Source organism: Plodia interpunctella, chromosome 14 (genome assembly GCF_027563975.2).
Source record: "Plodia interpunctella isolate USDA-ARS_2022_Savannah chromosome 14, ilPloInte3.2, whole genome shotgun sequence".
NCBI lineage: Eukaryota > Metazoa > Arthropoda > Insecta > Lepidoptera > Pyralidae > Plodia > Plodia interpunctella.
Window position 1 is genome coordinate 9285708 of NC_071307.1, and position 17768 is coordinate 9303475.

General features: G+C 37.0%; 2 protein-coding genes across 3 annotated transcripts; one reads left to right on the forward strand and one right to left on the reverse strand.

Annotated features, from left to right (window-relative positions):
• The first annotated feature begins 119 nt into the window (after nucleotides 1-119).
• Nucleotides 120-8205, forward strand: Vti1a (Vesicle transport through interaction with t-SNAREs 1a). Of its 2 annotated transcripts, XM_053754574.2 has the most exons (6): nucleotides 120-395; nucleotides 474-532; nucleotides 745-865; nucleotides 1142-1347; nucleotides 2266-2449; nucleotides 8069-8205. In XM_053754574.2, exons 1-5 carry the CDS (start codon nucleotides 302-304, stop codon nucleotides 2413-2415), a joined length of 630 nt encoding a protein of 209 aa, XP_053610549.1. In that variant the 5' UTR covers nucleotides 120-301; the 3' UTR covers nucleotides 2416-2449; nucleotides 8069-8205. The 2 variants fall into 2 exon arrangements, with proteins under 2 accessions (XP_053610549.1, XP_053610548.1); XM_053754573.1 differs by lacking the exon at nucleotides 8069-8205 and having other exon boundaries at nucleotides 2266-4886.
• On the reverse strand, nucleotides 5237-17766 carry p115. The gene is made up of 12 exons (XM_053754567.1): nucleotides 17354-17766; nucleotides 15795-15929; nucleotides 14652-15598; nucleotides 14047-14260; nucleotides 13238-13345; nucleotides 12542-12686; nucleotides 11826-11927; nucleotides 10749-10895; nucleotides 9598-9776; nucleotides 8164-8298; nucleotides 7495-7626; nucleotides 5237-6873 (listed from the first exon to the last, which is right to left on the reverse strand). Exons 1-12 carry the CDS (start codon nucleotides 17429-17431, stop codon nucleotides 6778-6780), a joined length of 2418 nt encoding a protein of 805 aa, XP_053610542.1. The 5' UTR covers nucleotides 17432-17766; the 3' UTR covers nucleotides 5237-6777.
• Nucleotides 17767-17768: the final 2 nt, after the last annotated feature.

The following is a 17768-nucleotide window of genomic DNA, read 5'->3' on the forward strand; positions in this document are numbered from 1 at the left end:
AAATAATATGAAAGTTCCCCAGAGTACCTAGATACCTACCAAACACAAATAAAACGCAGATTACAACACATTATATTCTGCGTTTTACACAGACACTTGTCAGTCGATTGTCTGTGTCAAAGTCATCTGTTATCAAACTTGTCTCATTCTCATATGATATGTTTTGACTTTTTTGATGAGCTTGATGATGATGACGACAATACTTTAAACTAATCCTGATGTTCTGGTGATGATTTGTATATTTAAAAAAATATATTTATAGATTATGGGCCAAATATAGTGCTGAACAATTTGGAGTAAAATGGCTACTTTAGTCCAGTCTTATGAACAGCAGTATTCAGTACTAACGGCAGATATAACTGCTAAAATTGGGCGATTGAAATCCGGCCACGAAGGTGAGACTTTGTCTATTACGTTTGTAAACATTGCCAAGTGTTTCTAAAATCCTTAATCCTGTTTTACATTCGAAACAGAAAACCGAGATCAGCTGTCCAGGGAGATTCAGGCGAACTTCGAAGAAGCCAATGATTTGGTATGTTTGCTTGTTACTGCTATTTATACACTGCCTTCTCATAATTATCGTTGTCTTTGATAAACATAGATATTGATATAAGAAATTAAATTTGAACAAGAAACAATGTAGGCACACAAGCAATTTTAAACAGCAACATTTAAAAACTTTAATGTAGGAAATAAAGGAATGCCAATGACTTCAAAAAAATTACAAAATAATATATATTCTAGTTGGAACAACTGGAGTTGGAGTCCCGCGGCGCCGGCGCAGTCTCTCGTCTTGCCGCTTACCGAGCTGAACTCCAGCGTGTCCGGGAGGAGTACCGCTCTGTTCTCAATAGCTCTGCAACATGTAATTTTTTTTATTATTATGTATATTTTAATTTAACATATATTGTAAAAAATTGTTTTGCCATTTTTTCACATCAGGGCTTGTTGCAATATGCTAATAAAGAAGTTTATAGCTTTTAGAAAAAATTGTATTATTATAAAATGTAGAGAGAGAGAGAGGTTAACACATCATCATTATTGTGTGCATGCATTGCCATACCCAACAAGATACAAGATAAATTATGTTATTTTTTGTAGTATTCACAGAAATTTTATATCAATATCATATTGCCTCCAGACAACATTGACAATGACGAAGCCTTCGACGATTGGGGCAGCAGTGACCAGCGCACCAAGTTGCTGGACAACACGGAGCGCCTGGAGCGGACCGGGAAGAATCTCACAGAGGGCTACCGGGTCATCCTGGAGACTGAGCAGATCGGGGCGGCTGTGCTGCAGGATCTTAACGCACAGAGGGAGACTATACAGAGGTCTAGAGGCAGGGTAAGGCTCTCTCTCATGTTCCTGGTTGCATTCGAGGACGCCGAAATCAGAGTCAGATGCAGTCAGACATCACATAAATTCCATATATTGTTCTGGATTTACTTTGAAATAGCCTGTGTAATCCAAGAAATGTGAGGAAATGGTTTTTAAATATTAATCCTAACTAATATTATAAATGCGAAAGTAAGTTTGTTGCCTACTCACGTTCCATCCACACAACCAATCATCTTGAGATTTTGCATACATAAAATCAAATCAAATTACAAATCAACCAAATTAGCTTCAGATGAAGGAGAGCAGTACGGAAACCTGCACTACTGGTGTCAGATTTTTACATAACACTGTAGTAAACTTCATACCCATTTGTTTTACAATTATTTGCAAGGATAAGGATATCAAATGATCCCACACTAGGCTAGCCCTACATCGTGGGCATCAAGAACAAATAGTTCAATCCATACTAAAATTATAGTATATATGTGAAAGTCAATCTGTTTCGCTTTCACTGTTAAACCGCTGGATCGAATTTGATGAAATTTTATATGCATATAGTTGAAGACCTCCGTTCAAATATAGGCTACTTTATTTTTTCAAAAATTAATCTAGCTAGCATTAGCTTGTTAACGCCTTGTATATGTGTGTATTGCCATATACACACATGCACGCGGAGAAGATCGCCTGCGGCGGACACGCGCCGCCGCGCTCCCCACTCTCTTATCGGTCTCATAATACGTGTACACATTTATTTTGTAAATTATACATTATAAGTTTAAAATATAATTTTCAATATTTATTGAAGAATCCACATAGTAACCACAAAGAAGTCGCTCCCAGTTTGTCCAAGCTAGTTTTTAAAATAAAAACATTTTGCTGGGATTATTACTTAATTTTAAATTTATTAATGTTGTGTCCCTGCAGCTCCGCGAGACAGACGAGCAACTGAATCGTTCGTCCCGTCTCATGAGCTCCATGATCGCGCGCTCGCTGCAGGACCGGCTCATCCTGGTTCTGGTGTTGTTCTTCCTAGGGGTGCTGTTGTGTGTCGGCCTGTACTTCTATGTCACGTAGCCTGCTCAATGTTGGCGTGGATGTTCGGAAATTCGTAAGATTCATAAATAAAATTAATATATTTCTTTTATCTATGGTAAGAATGCCGAAGACTAATCATTATTTTGGTCCAATCTTCCAATCTGACTCTTGTATATGTACTAGTTTTCATAGACCATCACTTGCTTTCGGGGCGAAGGAAAACATCGTGCATATAAACTGATTGAAGTTCACTATTGTGTACAGTACTACCACTTTTATAAGTTACACCGATGTACCTGCGCAGAAATCAATTTTTTGCATCTGCGCCAATCATAGCAGCCATTTGGACGCGCGAACTAAACCGTTCGCTATTGGCTAATACGTACTACGTACGTGGGCTTTTTATTATCGCAAAGGAAAATCAGCAATGGACGTGGAAACTTAAAATTTTGCTAGTACATTGTTTCAAGATAGCTACCTAATGCCCGAGTTAGACGTAATTGTTGGGAAATAATTGAAAATAGTGATTGTGGAAGATCTCATTTTGACTATGAGTTGTGAATATTATAATATCTAGAGAGTATTCCTCACAAATCGATATCGATACTAATGTTATAGAAGTAAAATGTGTTTGTCTTACTTTTACACCGAAAAGAGGCATAAGATTAACTAGAGACATAATCTGTCAATAAAGAGATTTTAAACAAATATTTTTTTTAACCATTGCAACACCAGATAGTATGGTCAAGATTGGTTGATAAACACCCGGTGTTGCCAACGAAGAAGATACAGCGCCTAATTTATTTTCTCACTTTATTCACAGAATGTAGGGTACTTATTGCCGCAAGCGAAACCGCGGGCAAAGACTCGTATTGCAACAAAAGAACAATCAATACATGGGGTCCTTTTTGAAGTTAATATGTACTTAAGTACTTGTATGTTATGTGTAAAGTTGTTTTAAGCCTTGTATTGTGTGTATTTCCTTCTGTGTTGTATGTCCTTCGTAAGCATAGGGTAGATGACAATTTTTTATTTGGATGACTATTCGAAGATCCTTATATTATTAGAAACATCAATGAAAAAAATACTGTGATAATGACAATACTTTCAAAGATATGACAAAAATAAAATCACGTATATTTAGACTCGTCCAAACGCTCCATACTCAATAATACTCGTAACGCGATTTATATCTTAGTGAAAAAAGCTATGTTTGTTCGACAGCTACCTTAAAAATTGCGTGACTTCTTAATAAAAGTTGTTCCAAAATTTTAGCTTTTTACGATGGTTGAGTTTATTTATATATAATTTTATTAATTTTTAAAATGGACTTTCCAACCAACTTGATATTTTCGTGTATTGATCCAGCAGCATTATCACAGTCTATGAATCACAATGGTGTTAAATATATCTATTTTATCGAGAGCATACATATTTTTTATAATTTTCTGACTTTGTCATCTACCCTATTATTTAACATTCCTGGTCGGTTATTGATGAAAAGTTAACACTTAAACTTATTTTAGTTAAAAGTATGTGTTGTTGTTTCTTTCTATTTCTCTTTCTTGACATGGAAAGAGTGAGACAAAACATAGTTTAATTATAGTCATATAAAGAGTAAAAAGCTTAGTATGAATAGGATAGTTAAAATAGAAACTGTTGAATATGTGTAATAACTAGTTAATTTTATACACACCATAATAATATTAGGAGTCCAATACACGAAAAAAGTGTAATGTTAAAAGAAGAAATATAATGACTAAAATATATTAATTACATTGAATTACACACAATCATTACACAAGTTCAAAATGCAGTTTACCTAAATATAGATATTAGTATCGTTTGACACAAAACAAATTTGTATTTGTAAGTATTATCACATCACATATTGGAATTTAATTTAATTATGATACATATGTGGTACTCGTATTGAAGAATTTTGGTTTGTTTTACCGTGCACATTACGTAAAACCGAGTAAATATAATTCTATTCAGAATATTCAGAAGTAAAGTATAATATTATTATTCTAATCAGAATTTTAAATCTATAGCTTCATAAATTCCTACAAAACTTTCTTATTAAATAATGTATAAGTTACATGAACAAAAACCTTACGTTTTATGACACGCATTAAAATGCAATTTCAAAGCATAAAGTCGCATTTTTATAACACGTACACTCGACAGATCGACTTACTTCAACTTATTGCAATTTCGACGTTATTACCACCACATTGAATCTATGCAAATACATCAGGTAACTTTGTAGTTGGCTGTATATAACTTGTCACTGATAGATATAAGCGGAAGACCATACAGAGATGTTCCACGAGAAAATGTATCTTATGGAGGGATCTATAATTATATTGAGCAAGGCATTATAAAGTACCTTTTCTCGTGGAACGTCACGTGTTATTGTAAATGTATTGAGACTGTTATGTAGATAGGAAATTATTATAGTTTGGAATATTTATTGCTTAATGTAAGAATAAACTGTTATGCTTGCATGTTCCGTATCATTTCTTTCATCACATAGTGATAAGAAACCTATTAAGGTAAGATTTGTTCAATCCTATTCCACTTTTTCTATTTCGTCTAATATCTACGATAAATGTAAAGTGTGTTTATATGTTCCTCTTCATACTTCTATTCAATCGAATTCGTGAAATGTTGCAAAAAATGATAGATCTCTGAACTGTCCCCGTGAGAGACTGACGCAGGCGAAGCCGCGGGCAAAAGCTAGTTAAAGTATAAAATCTAAAAACATAACAATAAAACATCACAGCTGAATCTTCAACATTTTAATGTTTATTTGAGTGATTTATTATAGGTACCATACGAATAAAACAGGAAAGAGTTAAACGCATTTACTCATTTAATGTCTATAGTTACTTAAAATATAAATAACATTAATGAAGTACTCAATTTCTAACGACGTTCGCACGTCAGCGACATTTTAAAAGCGAAATAAAAGCTATAAAAAAACGCTGCATATAAACGAATAAATAAATATTATAAGGACAAATCACACAGATTGAGCTAGCCCCAAAGTAAGTTCGAGACTTGTGTTAAGAGATACTCAACTCAACGATACTATATTTTATAACAAATACATATATAGATAAACAACCAAGACCCGGGCCAATCAGAAAAAGATCATTTTCCATCATGACCCGACCGGGGATCGAACCCGGGACCTCTCGGTTCAGTGGCAAGAACCTTACCACTGCGCCACCGAGGTCGTCATATACATTTCAGCTTGTATTAAATCAGAGACCGGAGTAGATCAAGTAATCAGTGATAGAATGACCATGTGCTTTGTTATATCACTGCTACAAAAAGTATAAAATACAATGTTTAGCCCTTTCTGGCGTGGTAGGGACCAACGCTTAAAATTAGTTTTTTTTTTCGACTTTTCTTCTCAGCTATTCTCTTTCCGAAATGCCAGTAGTTTGTCCTTTTAAGTAATACCAATATAATAATTTATTTTGACGTGGACATGTGTATATGATTTATTAGATATGTACTATAAAAAACATGCATCCAGGTACTAAAATGTAAGATTTGTAATTCAAACCAGAAATAAAATGTAATGACTTAATTTAACAAACAATTCAAACGAAACCTTTTATGTACAAATTGACCATAACATCCCTATAAATAAAGTATGTGCAATTACATATGTAGGTAACTATAATTTTCTATATACAATGAATAAAAATAAGATTTTCAAATCTTCAAAAGCTTCACAAGGCACCTGAATATTTAAGCCACGAATACACAAGGGAACATTTGACGCGCAATATATCGCTCTTTCCTTTTAATTTGCATGAGTAAGATCGACTATGTGCTATTTCACTAGAGTCAATGGTAATGCGTGAGATAGAGTGATATGTTGCGCGTCAAATGTTGCCTAGTGTATTCTTGTCACCAGCGTAATGAAAATTAGGCTTTAGTTAGACAAAGACAACACTAGCATTATCAGTGAAGATTATAGACATCGCCATATCTTCTATTTCGTTCTCTAAATATAAATTAAATTTCAAAAAAAATCAGAACCCTAAGATATTTGTCCCTCGACGTGTGCCGGCTTTTAAAAAAGTTATTGGATAGTTCTATCTCGCGTGGCTACGCTAACTCCGCTTCTATAGTTTTCTATGTCTTGACTAGCAATAGGGTTACCTCATGCTGATACAATTACTGCTTTCAAATTAATAATACTTTAATCTGGAAATTGGAAACAGTTTTCTTTAGAAATAAATATCATTTTTCGGTTTCAAATTCGACAAAATCAAAATATCATGGAAACCGTCAATTTCCATTATTATTCCGATTAGTGGCAGTCTACACTCTTTTACGTCTTTTATAAGAATCATAGACAAAGGTAAGTATAGACTGTTACGTGAGCTGCTGGGGCGGCTCACTGCTGTCTTCGTCGTCGACTTTCTGCCCGAGTGATAGCAGACGCATTTTGTATTCATTTAGTTTTAAGTCCTGAAACAAAAAATATATTTACTCTACTAAAAAAATAGGATGTTACTCTGAGCGTATTATGTGAAACAATATTCACATATCAAAATAAAATAAGTTTAACGATTGATTTTTGCTGAAATAAAAAAAAAAATGTAGAACGCGGCAATATAGCTGCTATTACGCAAATTCAAATTCAAATCATTTATTCAGAAATTAGACCTTCACAGGCACTTTTTCTCGTCAATCTTTATATTTATAGTTATTTCTCACAAGCTACAAACTACTGGCATTTCGGAACGACCACTGCTGAGAAGAAATGCCGAAAGAAACTCATTTGAACAGTGTTGGTCCCTATCATGCCAGATCGGCTTACCATTATTGTTTCTTACAATGTTTTCTTTTTCTTTCTAATAATATATAAAAGTACATAATGTACATAGTCAAAAGGTATATCAAAACAGGTTATGATTGTGATCCGAGTGCTGATTATACGCACTCGGGCGGTCGACTTAGTCTAACTAGGAATCCATCCAGTCCACCTAGTTACCCTACAAGATTGATGACGCACGTGTTTCGCTTTAGGATTTCTAATTTAGCGAAGGGGTAAGCCATGTAAATAGAAGCGAATGAAACCACACGTACTTGATCGGCGAAGAGGACCAGCAAGTCGTCTTGGTCCTTCCTCACCGTCTCCAGCTCCTCCTGGCTCAGTTTGTGTTTCTCTTCCGCTGTCCGGAGTTCATTGCGAAGCATCGCCACTTGACTCGTCAGTTCCTACAATCGCACACGATCAAAATTTTTATTCTTGAATTATATTATCTTGAAATTTATATGAAGTAATCTGAAATAAATAAATTAACCGTGTTACGGCTAAACTCCGAAATGCGGTTAGACCCAGGTGCAGCCGGTTTAAGTCGGTCAAGTTGGTTTTCGGTGTAGCCTACTTCTCTTGAGGTAAACCTAGGTCCAGCCGAAAATAATCAGGTTACACCTAGGTATAACTCTAAGACTAAAGACTACACCAAAGTCTAGCAAGTAACAGTCTAGCCGGCTAAACCTATCCATCATTCACATGTATATCATCAACTAGAGTGGTTTACTCACGATGTTTGCCTTCACCGGAAGCCTATGGTGGTCTATGAATACATGAGTCAGATTGATATACAAACTCACGTGACACAAGTAGGATTTGAAGTTCGAACCTTTCGGTTCACAGACGGTCGTCTCATCCACTGGACCACCACCGCTTCAATTTGTCTGTAGAAACAATGCAAATCAATCAGTAGTGGCTGTGTGAAGCAACACTTGTACCTGTATCCTGGCTTCGTGTTCCCTCGTCTGCGCCTCGTTCTGTGTCGGACTCTTGATGGCCGACACTTGCGCTTTGAGCAAAGTGTTCTCATCTTTGAGGTGCGACTTGGATGCTATGGCGTCGTTCAGGGCACTCTGTAAGCAATAGTTTTTAATATATATTTTTTTATTTATTCCATTTTGTTCTCGGGTTTAAACCCGGTAATTTTAAAATCAAAATCAAATCATTTATTCAGAAATTAGGCCTTCACAGGCACTTTTTCACGTTTTAACGTTATATACGGGCGGAAGCCAAGTAAAAACCGTGACATTTTATTAAGAGTTTGATAGTTCAGAGAGAAAATGGTTTGTCTCATACAAACCATGATGGTGACGGAAATGAAGGTGTATAGAGTAGCGTCTGTCTGTAGAAACTTTCTGACCAGGCGACATGTGTTTAATATGGCTGCTTTTTGCATTATATTATGTAAATTGTGTGTTACAGCAGAACAAATAAACAATTTATCTATCTATCTATCAATAAATACATTACATCCTAACTATATAATATTACTAGATGTTGCCCGGGACTTCGCTCCCGTGGGAATTTTGAGATAAAATATAGTCTATAGCAATCTTGGATAAAGTACCTAATTCGGAGATTACCCGCCTCATACATACAAACTCACAAACGCTTTACCTCTTTATAATAATAGTATAGATACATGCGAAAGTAAGTTTGTTACCTCTTGAAGTTTTATCTGCTCAACCAATCTTCTTGAAATTTTGCATACATGTGGGATTACAACACTGTAAGAGTGCAATGGTGTATATGCGAGATAGTGTGTATGAAAGAGATGGAAGAAGGTTGGTATGGAAAAGGGACGAATGCAGGGGAGTGAGAGGGACAGAGGATAGTTTTAAAAAAGATGGCGATGTAAGACGAAATTTTGTAAAGACGTGTCAAGTGAAGCAAAATATAAAGAAGCGGAATTGTCAAGAAGTTTATAATTTCATTGAACCCCTCCGATCCCACATACATGTAGTTTGAAATATGGAGAAGGACATAGGGTACCTTTTATCCCGGAAAAATAAATGTTCCCGTGGAAAATCTACGCGGGCGAAGCCTCGGACAAGGCTAGTTTTAAACAACAAATCATAGGATCAACGGACCCCAGCACAAAGTTGTGTCACGGGACCAATGGATATAAAACAGAAACGGACACGACACCCAGAACCGCAGACAAATCTTTGGGTTCACATGTATAAGTATTTGGCCGAGCTTGGAATCGAATCCGGGACCTACAGACAGCGGACGGGCGTAGTGACCACTATGCCATGTAGGTCGTTATATAAAGAGTAATATTAGACGCAATCGATATTAGAAGTAATCAGCATCTTGAACTGCTGAGTGAGAACAGTTCTTATTGCCACATACGTAAGGTCTACAATGACCTGCAAGCACTGGTTCTGCTGCAGCAGCGCCTCCAGCTGCAGCATGAGCTCCTGCAGCCGCGCGTCCTGTTGTCGGATCAGCGTCTTGTACTGATCGAGGGTGTCCCCTTCCGCCGCGGGAGGGGAGGACTCCGAAAGCCCGTTCTCCTTCTTCTCTATCAGGCTTTGGATGAGAACATCTGGGGAATAATATTGTATTGTAACTTTATATAGGGTTACTGGTATCAAACGCAAACCCTCCTGAAGACTACTTGGGTACATCAAAACAAGCAACTTTAATTCTACGACTTTTCGTGATTCGTATTATTATTATTTTTTATATAAAAAAAATACAATCTAATTTGCGATTCTTTCTACACATTTTAACTCTATGTAATAGCCAAGCAACACGAGACAGTACAGAAGCGTTATGTAGCGGAATCGAACATAGAGTTAATGTTTTATAGAAACGATATCAAAACTAAAAAAAAGATTTTTTTTGTATTTATTACGTTTAGACAAAAGTCGTAGAACAAAAAATGTTACGTCTTTATATACCTTATGCGCCTTTTGAAGGTTATGCGTTAGATACCAGTATAGTACCGCCCGCGGTGGCCTATGTGTGAGACATATCTCGGGTCATTAACTATATCTGTTCTAAATTTCATCAAAATCAGCCCAGCGGTTTAGCAGTGACATACATGTCTGTCTATATATCACTATTTCGTATTTATGATAACGTAGTACACTGAAGAATTTATATGAAGCCATATTCAATGTTGCTTTGGTGGCATATTGGCCCTAACAAAGTGAATCGATACGCTAAAAATACAAGTTTATTTGTTAGACAAATTAAAAAAACCTCGAGTTTCAATATTCATAACGGCTGAACCGATTTTGATGAAACATAAGAACCACCGCACAAAAATTTGCTATCAAATAAAAAAAATATTAAGTATTTTAAGTTGATGAGCTACGGTGCCACGTAGGTACATAGACAGACAGACAGACAGACACACTTACCGGTCAAACTTTTAACAACCCTTTTTTTGCGTCGGGGCTTAAAAAATTGGAATATTACAAAGAACAAACAGTGACGTATGGTTTCGCCCAAGAATAAAACCTGCCATAGATGAGTAAAACTTGAAATGACACATAGACAATATACTCACTCTCTAGAACCTTGAAGAGGCGGCAGAACTCGTAGTCTATGAGTATCTCGCTGGGCGTCTTCACTCTCAGCTGCGGATGCTTCGCCGCGCGGTTGTACAGCTCATGCTTCGTCACTTCGCTGAGCTTCGCCGTCAATGTCTCGACACCTGGGAGAGAAACAATATTATTAATACCATTTAATAAATCGGATATAATCCATCTATCCATCATAGTAGTAATGATACGATGAAGCGGTGGTGGTGTAATGGTTAAGACTGTGGATCAAAAGGTCTCAGGTTCGTATCCTACTCGTGCCACATGAGTTTGTATATTAAACTGACTCATATATAGTAGTTTTCATAGACCACCACTTGCTTCCGGTGAAGGAAAACATCGCGAGGGAACCTGCACACTGGTGGACAGTTTAGTTCATTAGTGTGTATGCGACTACTTGCCACTGCAGATGGCGGTGAGTAGTCGTAAAAATCATGTCAGATACCTTTAGGCGACTTGAATAAAATCTGACACCAGTGTTAGCAATAACATACTCGATATGATGATGAATGATACTATTGACTTTGTTTTTAAACTTTTGCGTTGCATTTAAAAACGCGCACACACGTTACGTGTTGGAAATATATATATAATAAATACCTTGTGTCTCTAGTACAGTTTAAAAACTGGAAAATAAGTAGGCACACAGTGTTTGCTTGTTGATAAGCAGATTATTTTATAATACGTTTCGTTTCGTCTGTGCCCACCCCAGACTTGTCTAGTGGGTGATTCTAGGATGCCAGTCCCAGAATTGTTACAAGAAACATAGTGACTTAAATATAGCTCACTCGATTTTCTTATACTATCAAGACAGCCGGCCCACTTGGAGGTAAGTGGTCACCGTAGTAGTATATGGACACCTGCGTTGTCTACTTTGTGGCCTAGGGCCCTACATTAGTACTTGCTTAAATTATGGTCGCCATGCGTACATAATTAGACTGCTTCTCTTACCCTCCACGCCATAACAAAAACATTGATGGCAAACTCCAGCCTCAAGCCCACCCTAGAAAATATATCTAGATACGCCCATGTGTATAACTCACCTATCCTCTTAAGCATGAGCTGTCTCAGCGCCTCCTTGCCGTAGCTCTCTACACTGTCGTCGTTGAAGTGTATACAGATGGCAAGCAGGAACGCACAGAGCCCTGCAAAAGAATGACAAGTAAAAAAAAATTTTTTTCAACTAGCGGCCCGCCCCGGCTTCGCTGGAGTAAAAACATAATAAATTATACCCCAAAACCTTCCTTAGGAATCACTCTATGCATTGGTGAAAACCGCATGAAAATCCGTGCATTTGTTTTTGAGTTTATCATGAACAGACAGACAGACGCGGTTGAGGACTTTGTTTTATAATATGTAAGGATAATACAATATGCTATTTTATGAGAAAGTGCTGAAACATAACTTAATGATGAAACACAATTCTTACACATTTATTTGATATGTCTTAACTAATCCCGGAAAAATAACTGTTCCCGTGGGAAATTAACGCGAGCGAAGCCGCGGGCGTGAGATAGAATTATAAATACGAAAGTAAGTTTGTTTGTTACCTATTCACGCTATAGCTAATCAACCAATACTCATGAAGCATACATGTAATTTGAAGTACGGAAAGGGATGTAGGGTACCTTTCGTCGCGGAATATTCATCTCAATCACGTGAGAATTCTGTTCTTCGTCGGAATCCGCGGGCCAAAATCTACTAGGCTATTATATCAACAAGGGTTAAAACAGACCCTAAAGATATTATTATAAGAAACCTTGGAGCAGTGTCTCGTTGTCGTCGTGATCATTCGAACACGTTTGATTGACGAGATACCCGACTCCGCCGGGGACCTGAAGGAAAGCACTCACGGCCGCGGGACAGTGGCTCATCCATACTGACAGCAGCATCAGCAGAGCTACCTGCAGAACGAACAGCCAATTTGACTCATGTATGTGTTAGTTTTAGTATGGAGTTCCGCAAGGATCTATGCTGGGTCCGCCAGTCGTACTCATGGCAGATGTTGAATCTGATACTAGTATTCGTAGCTATTAACACACTCGATAATAAATGATGAAAAATATTCAGACAATATTCGTATTTCATAACATTTCACAGTCAGACGCAGCCAACCAATCAGTGTAGAGTGACGACAACAAAGCCGCAATGTGATTGGTTAGATGCGTTCGACTGTGATAAGTTGAGTTCGAATTGAACACTCGCATACAGTATAATCATTTGTAAATGTTATAACAGTTACAATTTCAATGTCTGTTAGGAATGTGTAAACTTACAAGTTTTACTTCTTCGACCTTTGGTTGGTTGGTTTTTATATCCGTCTGATTGTTTAATATTTAAATTATGTAAATTGTCATGTTATTCTGTATGTCAATGGTGTAATAAAATATAGTGCTCTCATGGTGCTTTATTGATATTTTGTTATAATAATTAGTATAAATTCAAGATTACAAACCTTAGACTGAAGCTTGGTAGTCTGTTGCAGCAACAGTGTGCATTGATGCAGGAGCGAGACAGGTGAACTGCCTATATTGGTAGCCAGCAGCACCCTTAACAGTTGTTCCTAAAAATACATATTATCTAAACTATTATTATAAAGAAGTAAGAGTTTGTGAATGTGTTTGTTGGAGATTACCCATCTCCAAAATCACCGAAACGATTTCAAAAGTTAGAAAGGTACATTATCCAAGATTGCTATAGGCTAAAGCTCCGAGCAACATCTAGTATTTGATAAAGGCAAAATAAAACAAAATAATTTTGGGCCAAATTTGCCGCCCTAGGCTCCAGCTTAATCCGCCACTGGACAAAGGAAAGCCACCTAATACTTTAGAATGTATAGTGTATGAATGTATAATTATTATTTAATTGTATGTGTGTGTGTGTGTGTGTGTGTGTGTGTGTGTGTGTGTGTGTGCGTGTGTGTGTGTGTGTGTGTGTGTGTGTGTGCGTGCGTGCGTGTGTAGCGTGCGCGCGTGTGTGTGCGTGTGTGTGTGTGTGCGTGTGTGTGTGCGTGTGTGTGTGCGTGTGTGTGTGCGTGTGTGTGTGCGTGTGTGTGTGCGTGTGTGTGTGCGTGTGTGTGTGCGTGTGTGTGTGCGTGCGTGCGTGCGTACGTGTGTGTGTACATGTGTTTTTTTTATGGATGTGATTCAAAGGAATCACTATAGAAAACTAGATTTATATGTGCATAATAATTCACCCGCACGTACGTAGGAAAAAACGGAGTTTAAAATATTTCGTTACACCTGTTCAAATATAAATACTCACTTTTTGAACGGGATTATCGGCCAAAGCATGCATTAGCGCCACAGCCGCGAACCAGTTGGACAGCACGTCGGACGAGAACAGCCCACCACACAGCAACTGCCCGCTGCTCAAACTGGACACGTCCGTGGCAGATGGCAGTAGAGTTTGGACAAGACTCGCTTGGCTTATCTCGTTGTGGTACAGGTAGCACTGGAAGCAGTACAGGACTGCGCATCTGCAAGCAATAGAAGGTCTTTAGGCAGATATATTATGAGTAGGTGGTTACTTACTTCTTACTACCCTCAAGGACTATTTTCCGGAGTTAGGCCTCTTGTCTGGGCCCTAGGAGCAGGCGGTTAATTGGTAATGTAATAGGAAGCGATTGAGAGAAACATAGCTTTGGCAACAGACAGGCAACAATAACATTCCTAAAGAGAGTTGAATGCCGGTCGTAAAATCACATGCAATATTCAAAACTTGAATGTAAGTGACATGAAAGGAGGCCACACTCCTACTCTCTCGATTAGGCTAATTACCAGCAGTTGATCATGACATATTAATTTAAAAATTAGCGTATCAAATGTATAACTTTATAAATACAACTTTTACTGAAAAACTATATTTACCTCAGAGAGAAGGGCTGTTTTTCATTAACCATAGACATCAGCAACACCACAATGGCCGGTCGCGGCGGGTTCGACGGGGCCATCACGTTTCCCAGGAAGTCCTGATTCGTCACATCCCCCCTCACAACCTCCCCCACAGTGTTTATCGTCTCCGTCAATATGTCCGCCGGCACCCCGCTCGCCATCAAAATATTACACAAACAATCCAACAAACCAAGATTCTTCATTATCTTCTGACAACTGGATATCATCTGAATCGGATTACTCGGCGACACTAAAGTTCGCACAATTTGAAGCATACAATGCACATTGGACACTTTCTGAGGAGACCAACCTAAGTCTTCCTTCTCATCTGGAGTATGAAACATCGGTAACATCTTCTGCATATATCTGCCTTCTTTGAAATAGTTTATATTACTACCGTTATTCTTCAACAAATTCAACATTAATAATAAACAATCTTCCACTATAATACCACCATCAGAATAACCCTCAACGGATATAATATCAAACAGTCTGTCGAAAGCACTTTCAAATGCAACAATCTTTTGTATATTAGCATTTCCTTTAGTCAATTTGATTAATAGCAAGAGCGCTTCATTTCTTATCACTTCTCTGGAATCAGCGAGCAAATCCATCATTTTGGATACTGCCATAGGTTTAACTAAAACTATTTCTTGTATATCTTTCGGCCTATTGGTTAGTAATGAAACCAGTAACTGCACTACAGAGAGTCTTACTCTAAAATCATATTCGTCGAGTAAGTCCAGAACAATTTGTATGTTATTGCTGTCTTTTATGAACATCTCAGTGAATTGTTCTCCGATGTTAATGGGGATGTTAGGGTTGTCTTCTTCTTCTTCGAATTGTGAGGGTGACATTATGTTGTTGAGTGTGTCCAGAGCATAGTTTATTGTTTCGCTGTCAGCCCTGTCTAGTTCTAACACCTGAAAAATAAAAGTCAAAGTTGAAAAAAAAAAGTTTTTAAAAACCAATCAACCAGTGTTGGCTGGTGTAATTGAAGAATACTATCAACAAGTACTAGGAAGTAGAATATTACTATAAAATGATATAATTTTAACTACAAATTAAGGTTCACTATAATCCCTGCAAGTTTTATTTGAAGACAGCAAATATCAATACCTGTTTCAATGTATCCATGCCCTGTGCCCCCACTTCCACTCTGTACTTCCTAGACATGGCTTTGAGCGCGCGGCACGCATCGCGGCGGTCTTCTAGAAGCGTGGAGTTGTTCACTCGATCCACTAGGCGCTCCACCTGGGTTTGCATCAAAAAAAGTTAAATAATTCAATAAATAGTTTTAAAATATTGTGTTACAGAAACTTCCCCGTTAAATATTAAAACCATTAATTTTTTTTTAGTATATATAATATAATGTATAATTATATCATAATGAATATTATGATGAAGATTTTTTATTTATCATTTATTTATTAACATTACACAAGCAAACACAGGTAGACGTAATGGTGATGAGTATGACAAAAGTTATAACATGTTTTTGTAAACATCCTTAAAAATTTTTAAAACTGAGAAAAGAAAATGTGTAATAGTTACTATACCTAGTTACTTTGTATTGAAGTGACTAGGACTTATATTTCTACTTGTTATAGATGAACCAGCAATAAGAAAAGTCTTGTCTAGAGATATTAATTTATTTTTGTTCAGTTGTTGCAGTTCGTAGATCTATCTTTTTTTTTTTCTAAATTTTTGACAAGGCTTTAGTGCACTTTGTGTGACTATGTCAGCCTCATGGGCGATCTCTAATATAAACTTATGTAGCTTTCATAATGCTTGTCCACAAGATATAAATGGATTTAGCCACCTGTGATATTGGACTACTCAACACTTATGTTCAGCAATCCATTACACACGGGCACTTTGACTAAAAATCTATCATGTAAGGCAGAATATCTACTTAAGACTTTATTGAACAGATCTTTCTTGTAAGGGAGATATTAAGAGCACACAGAGCACAGAGAGCATGCGTGAAGATAGTATGATAAGAATAGAAGATGAAAGTGAGATTTGTCAGGATTGTGGCAAGTGGAAATCCCTAGTTTTTGGGTAGGCAAACATGGGAAACAGACATTATAATATTTATATAAGAAGCCTTTAGCTACAAGGCTGGATAGACAAATGTGGAAGATGGAAACTAACTTTTACTGCATAGTGGGACAAAGTTTTGTATTTTGATGACACACTACAAGTAGGTCATGTGTAGGTTACTTATCCAATATTTATAGAAATTTCGAGTTCATTTATTTGTTTTAAAACATATAGAAAAAAAAAATGAAAACACATGCTCTGCTTCTTCTTACATACTAAAAAATAAATAACAAACATCTTTCGAGTAACAATACAACAAGCAATTCAAATTAGACTTCAGGTGTAGGGGCTTTGATTAGAAATCACAATTGTTATTATTAATACAAACATATTCTTCCAAGTTGGGGATTACGCAGAACACCATCGTGAATATGATTGAGAACGAACCACTAGAATATTCAAATTAGAACTGTCCAATAACCAATGAAATTTGGCATGCATATGGACGATTCATTATTTTTATACGTGGCCTCGAGCTCGTAAATTCCTAACAGGGTTAGTAATGAAGATAATACGCCACTGGAAAATGGGTCAACTATACCAATAATTTTAAGAAATAGCTAAAAAGTCACCGTTTCGGCGGCTGAAGGTTGTTGTCCGGGCTCGGGCGCCCCAAGGACGGTCTTCAGACCGCTTTTCAGGAAATCCATTCCGCAGGCCACCCACTACACTATATATATCCAACACAGATATTAATAATGCGAAATCATCTCATAAAATAGAGAAACACACGTAAATTGTTCCAGGACGACACGTCAAAGCATTAAATTGTTTGACAGTTTTGTTTAACTGACACATATTGACAGTAAATAAAAATGACAGCTGTGATAAGAATGCGTTTAATTTTTGACAAAATAGAACCAAACACTGTTGACCAAAAGAGCAATTTGTAACTTTAACCTGTTGCACTGCACTCACTGCACCTACATCACTTCATTTTGATAATGCAAGCGATGTACCCACATTGAGGACGTTTGTTTGGACGCC

What these genes read in the sequence shown, in the direction of transcription:
- p115 (XM_053754567.1), bottom strand. Translation starts at nt 17,431, where the DNA reads ATGGATTTCCTGAAAAGCGGTCTGAAGACCGTCCTTGGGGCGCCCGAG. An exon ending in CCGATAATCCCGTTCAAAAA is followed by an intron (nt 13,346 to 14,046) that starts GTGAGTATTTAT and finishes ATGTATTTTTAG; the next exon opens with GAACAACTGTTAAGGGTGCT. An exon ending in CTACCAAGCTTCAGTCTAAG is followed by an intron (nt 12,687 to 13,237) that starts GTTTGTAATCTT and finishes TTCGTTCTGCAG; the next exon opens with GTAGCTCTGCTGATGCTGCT.
- Vti1a (XM_053754574.2), top strand. Translation starts at nt 302, where the DNA reads ATGGCTACTTTAGTCCAGTCTTATGAACAGCAGTATTCAGTACTAACG. An exon ending in TCGAAGAAGCCAATGATTTG is followed by an intron (nt 533 to 744) that starts GTATGTTTGCTT and finishes TATATATTCTAG; the next exon opens with TTGGAACAACTGGAGTTGGA. An exon ending in TCTCAATAGCTCTGCAACAT is followed by an intron (nt 866 to 1,141) that starts GTAATTTTTTTT and finishes TATTGCCTCCAG; the next exon opens with ACAACATTGACAATGACGAA.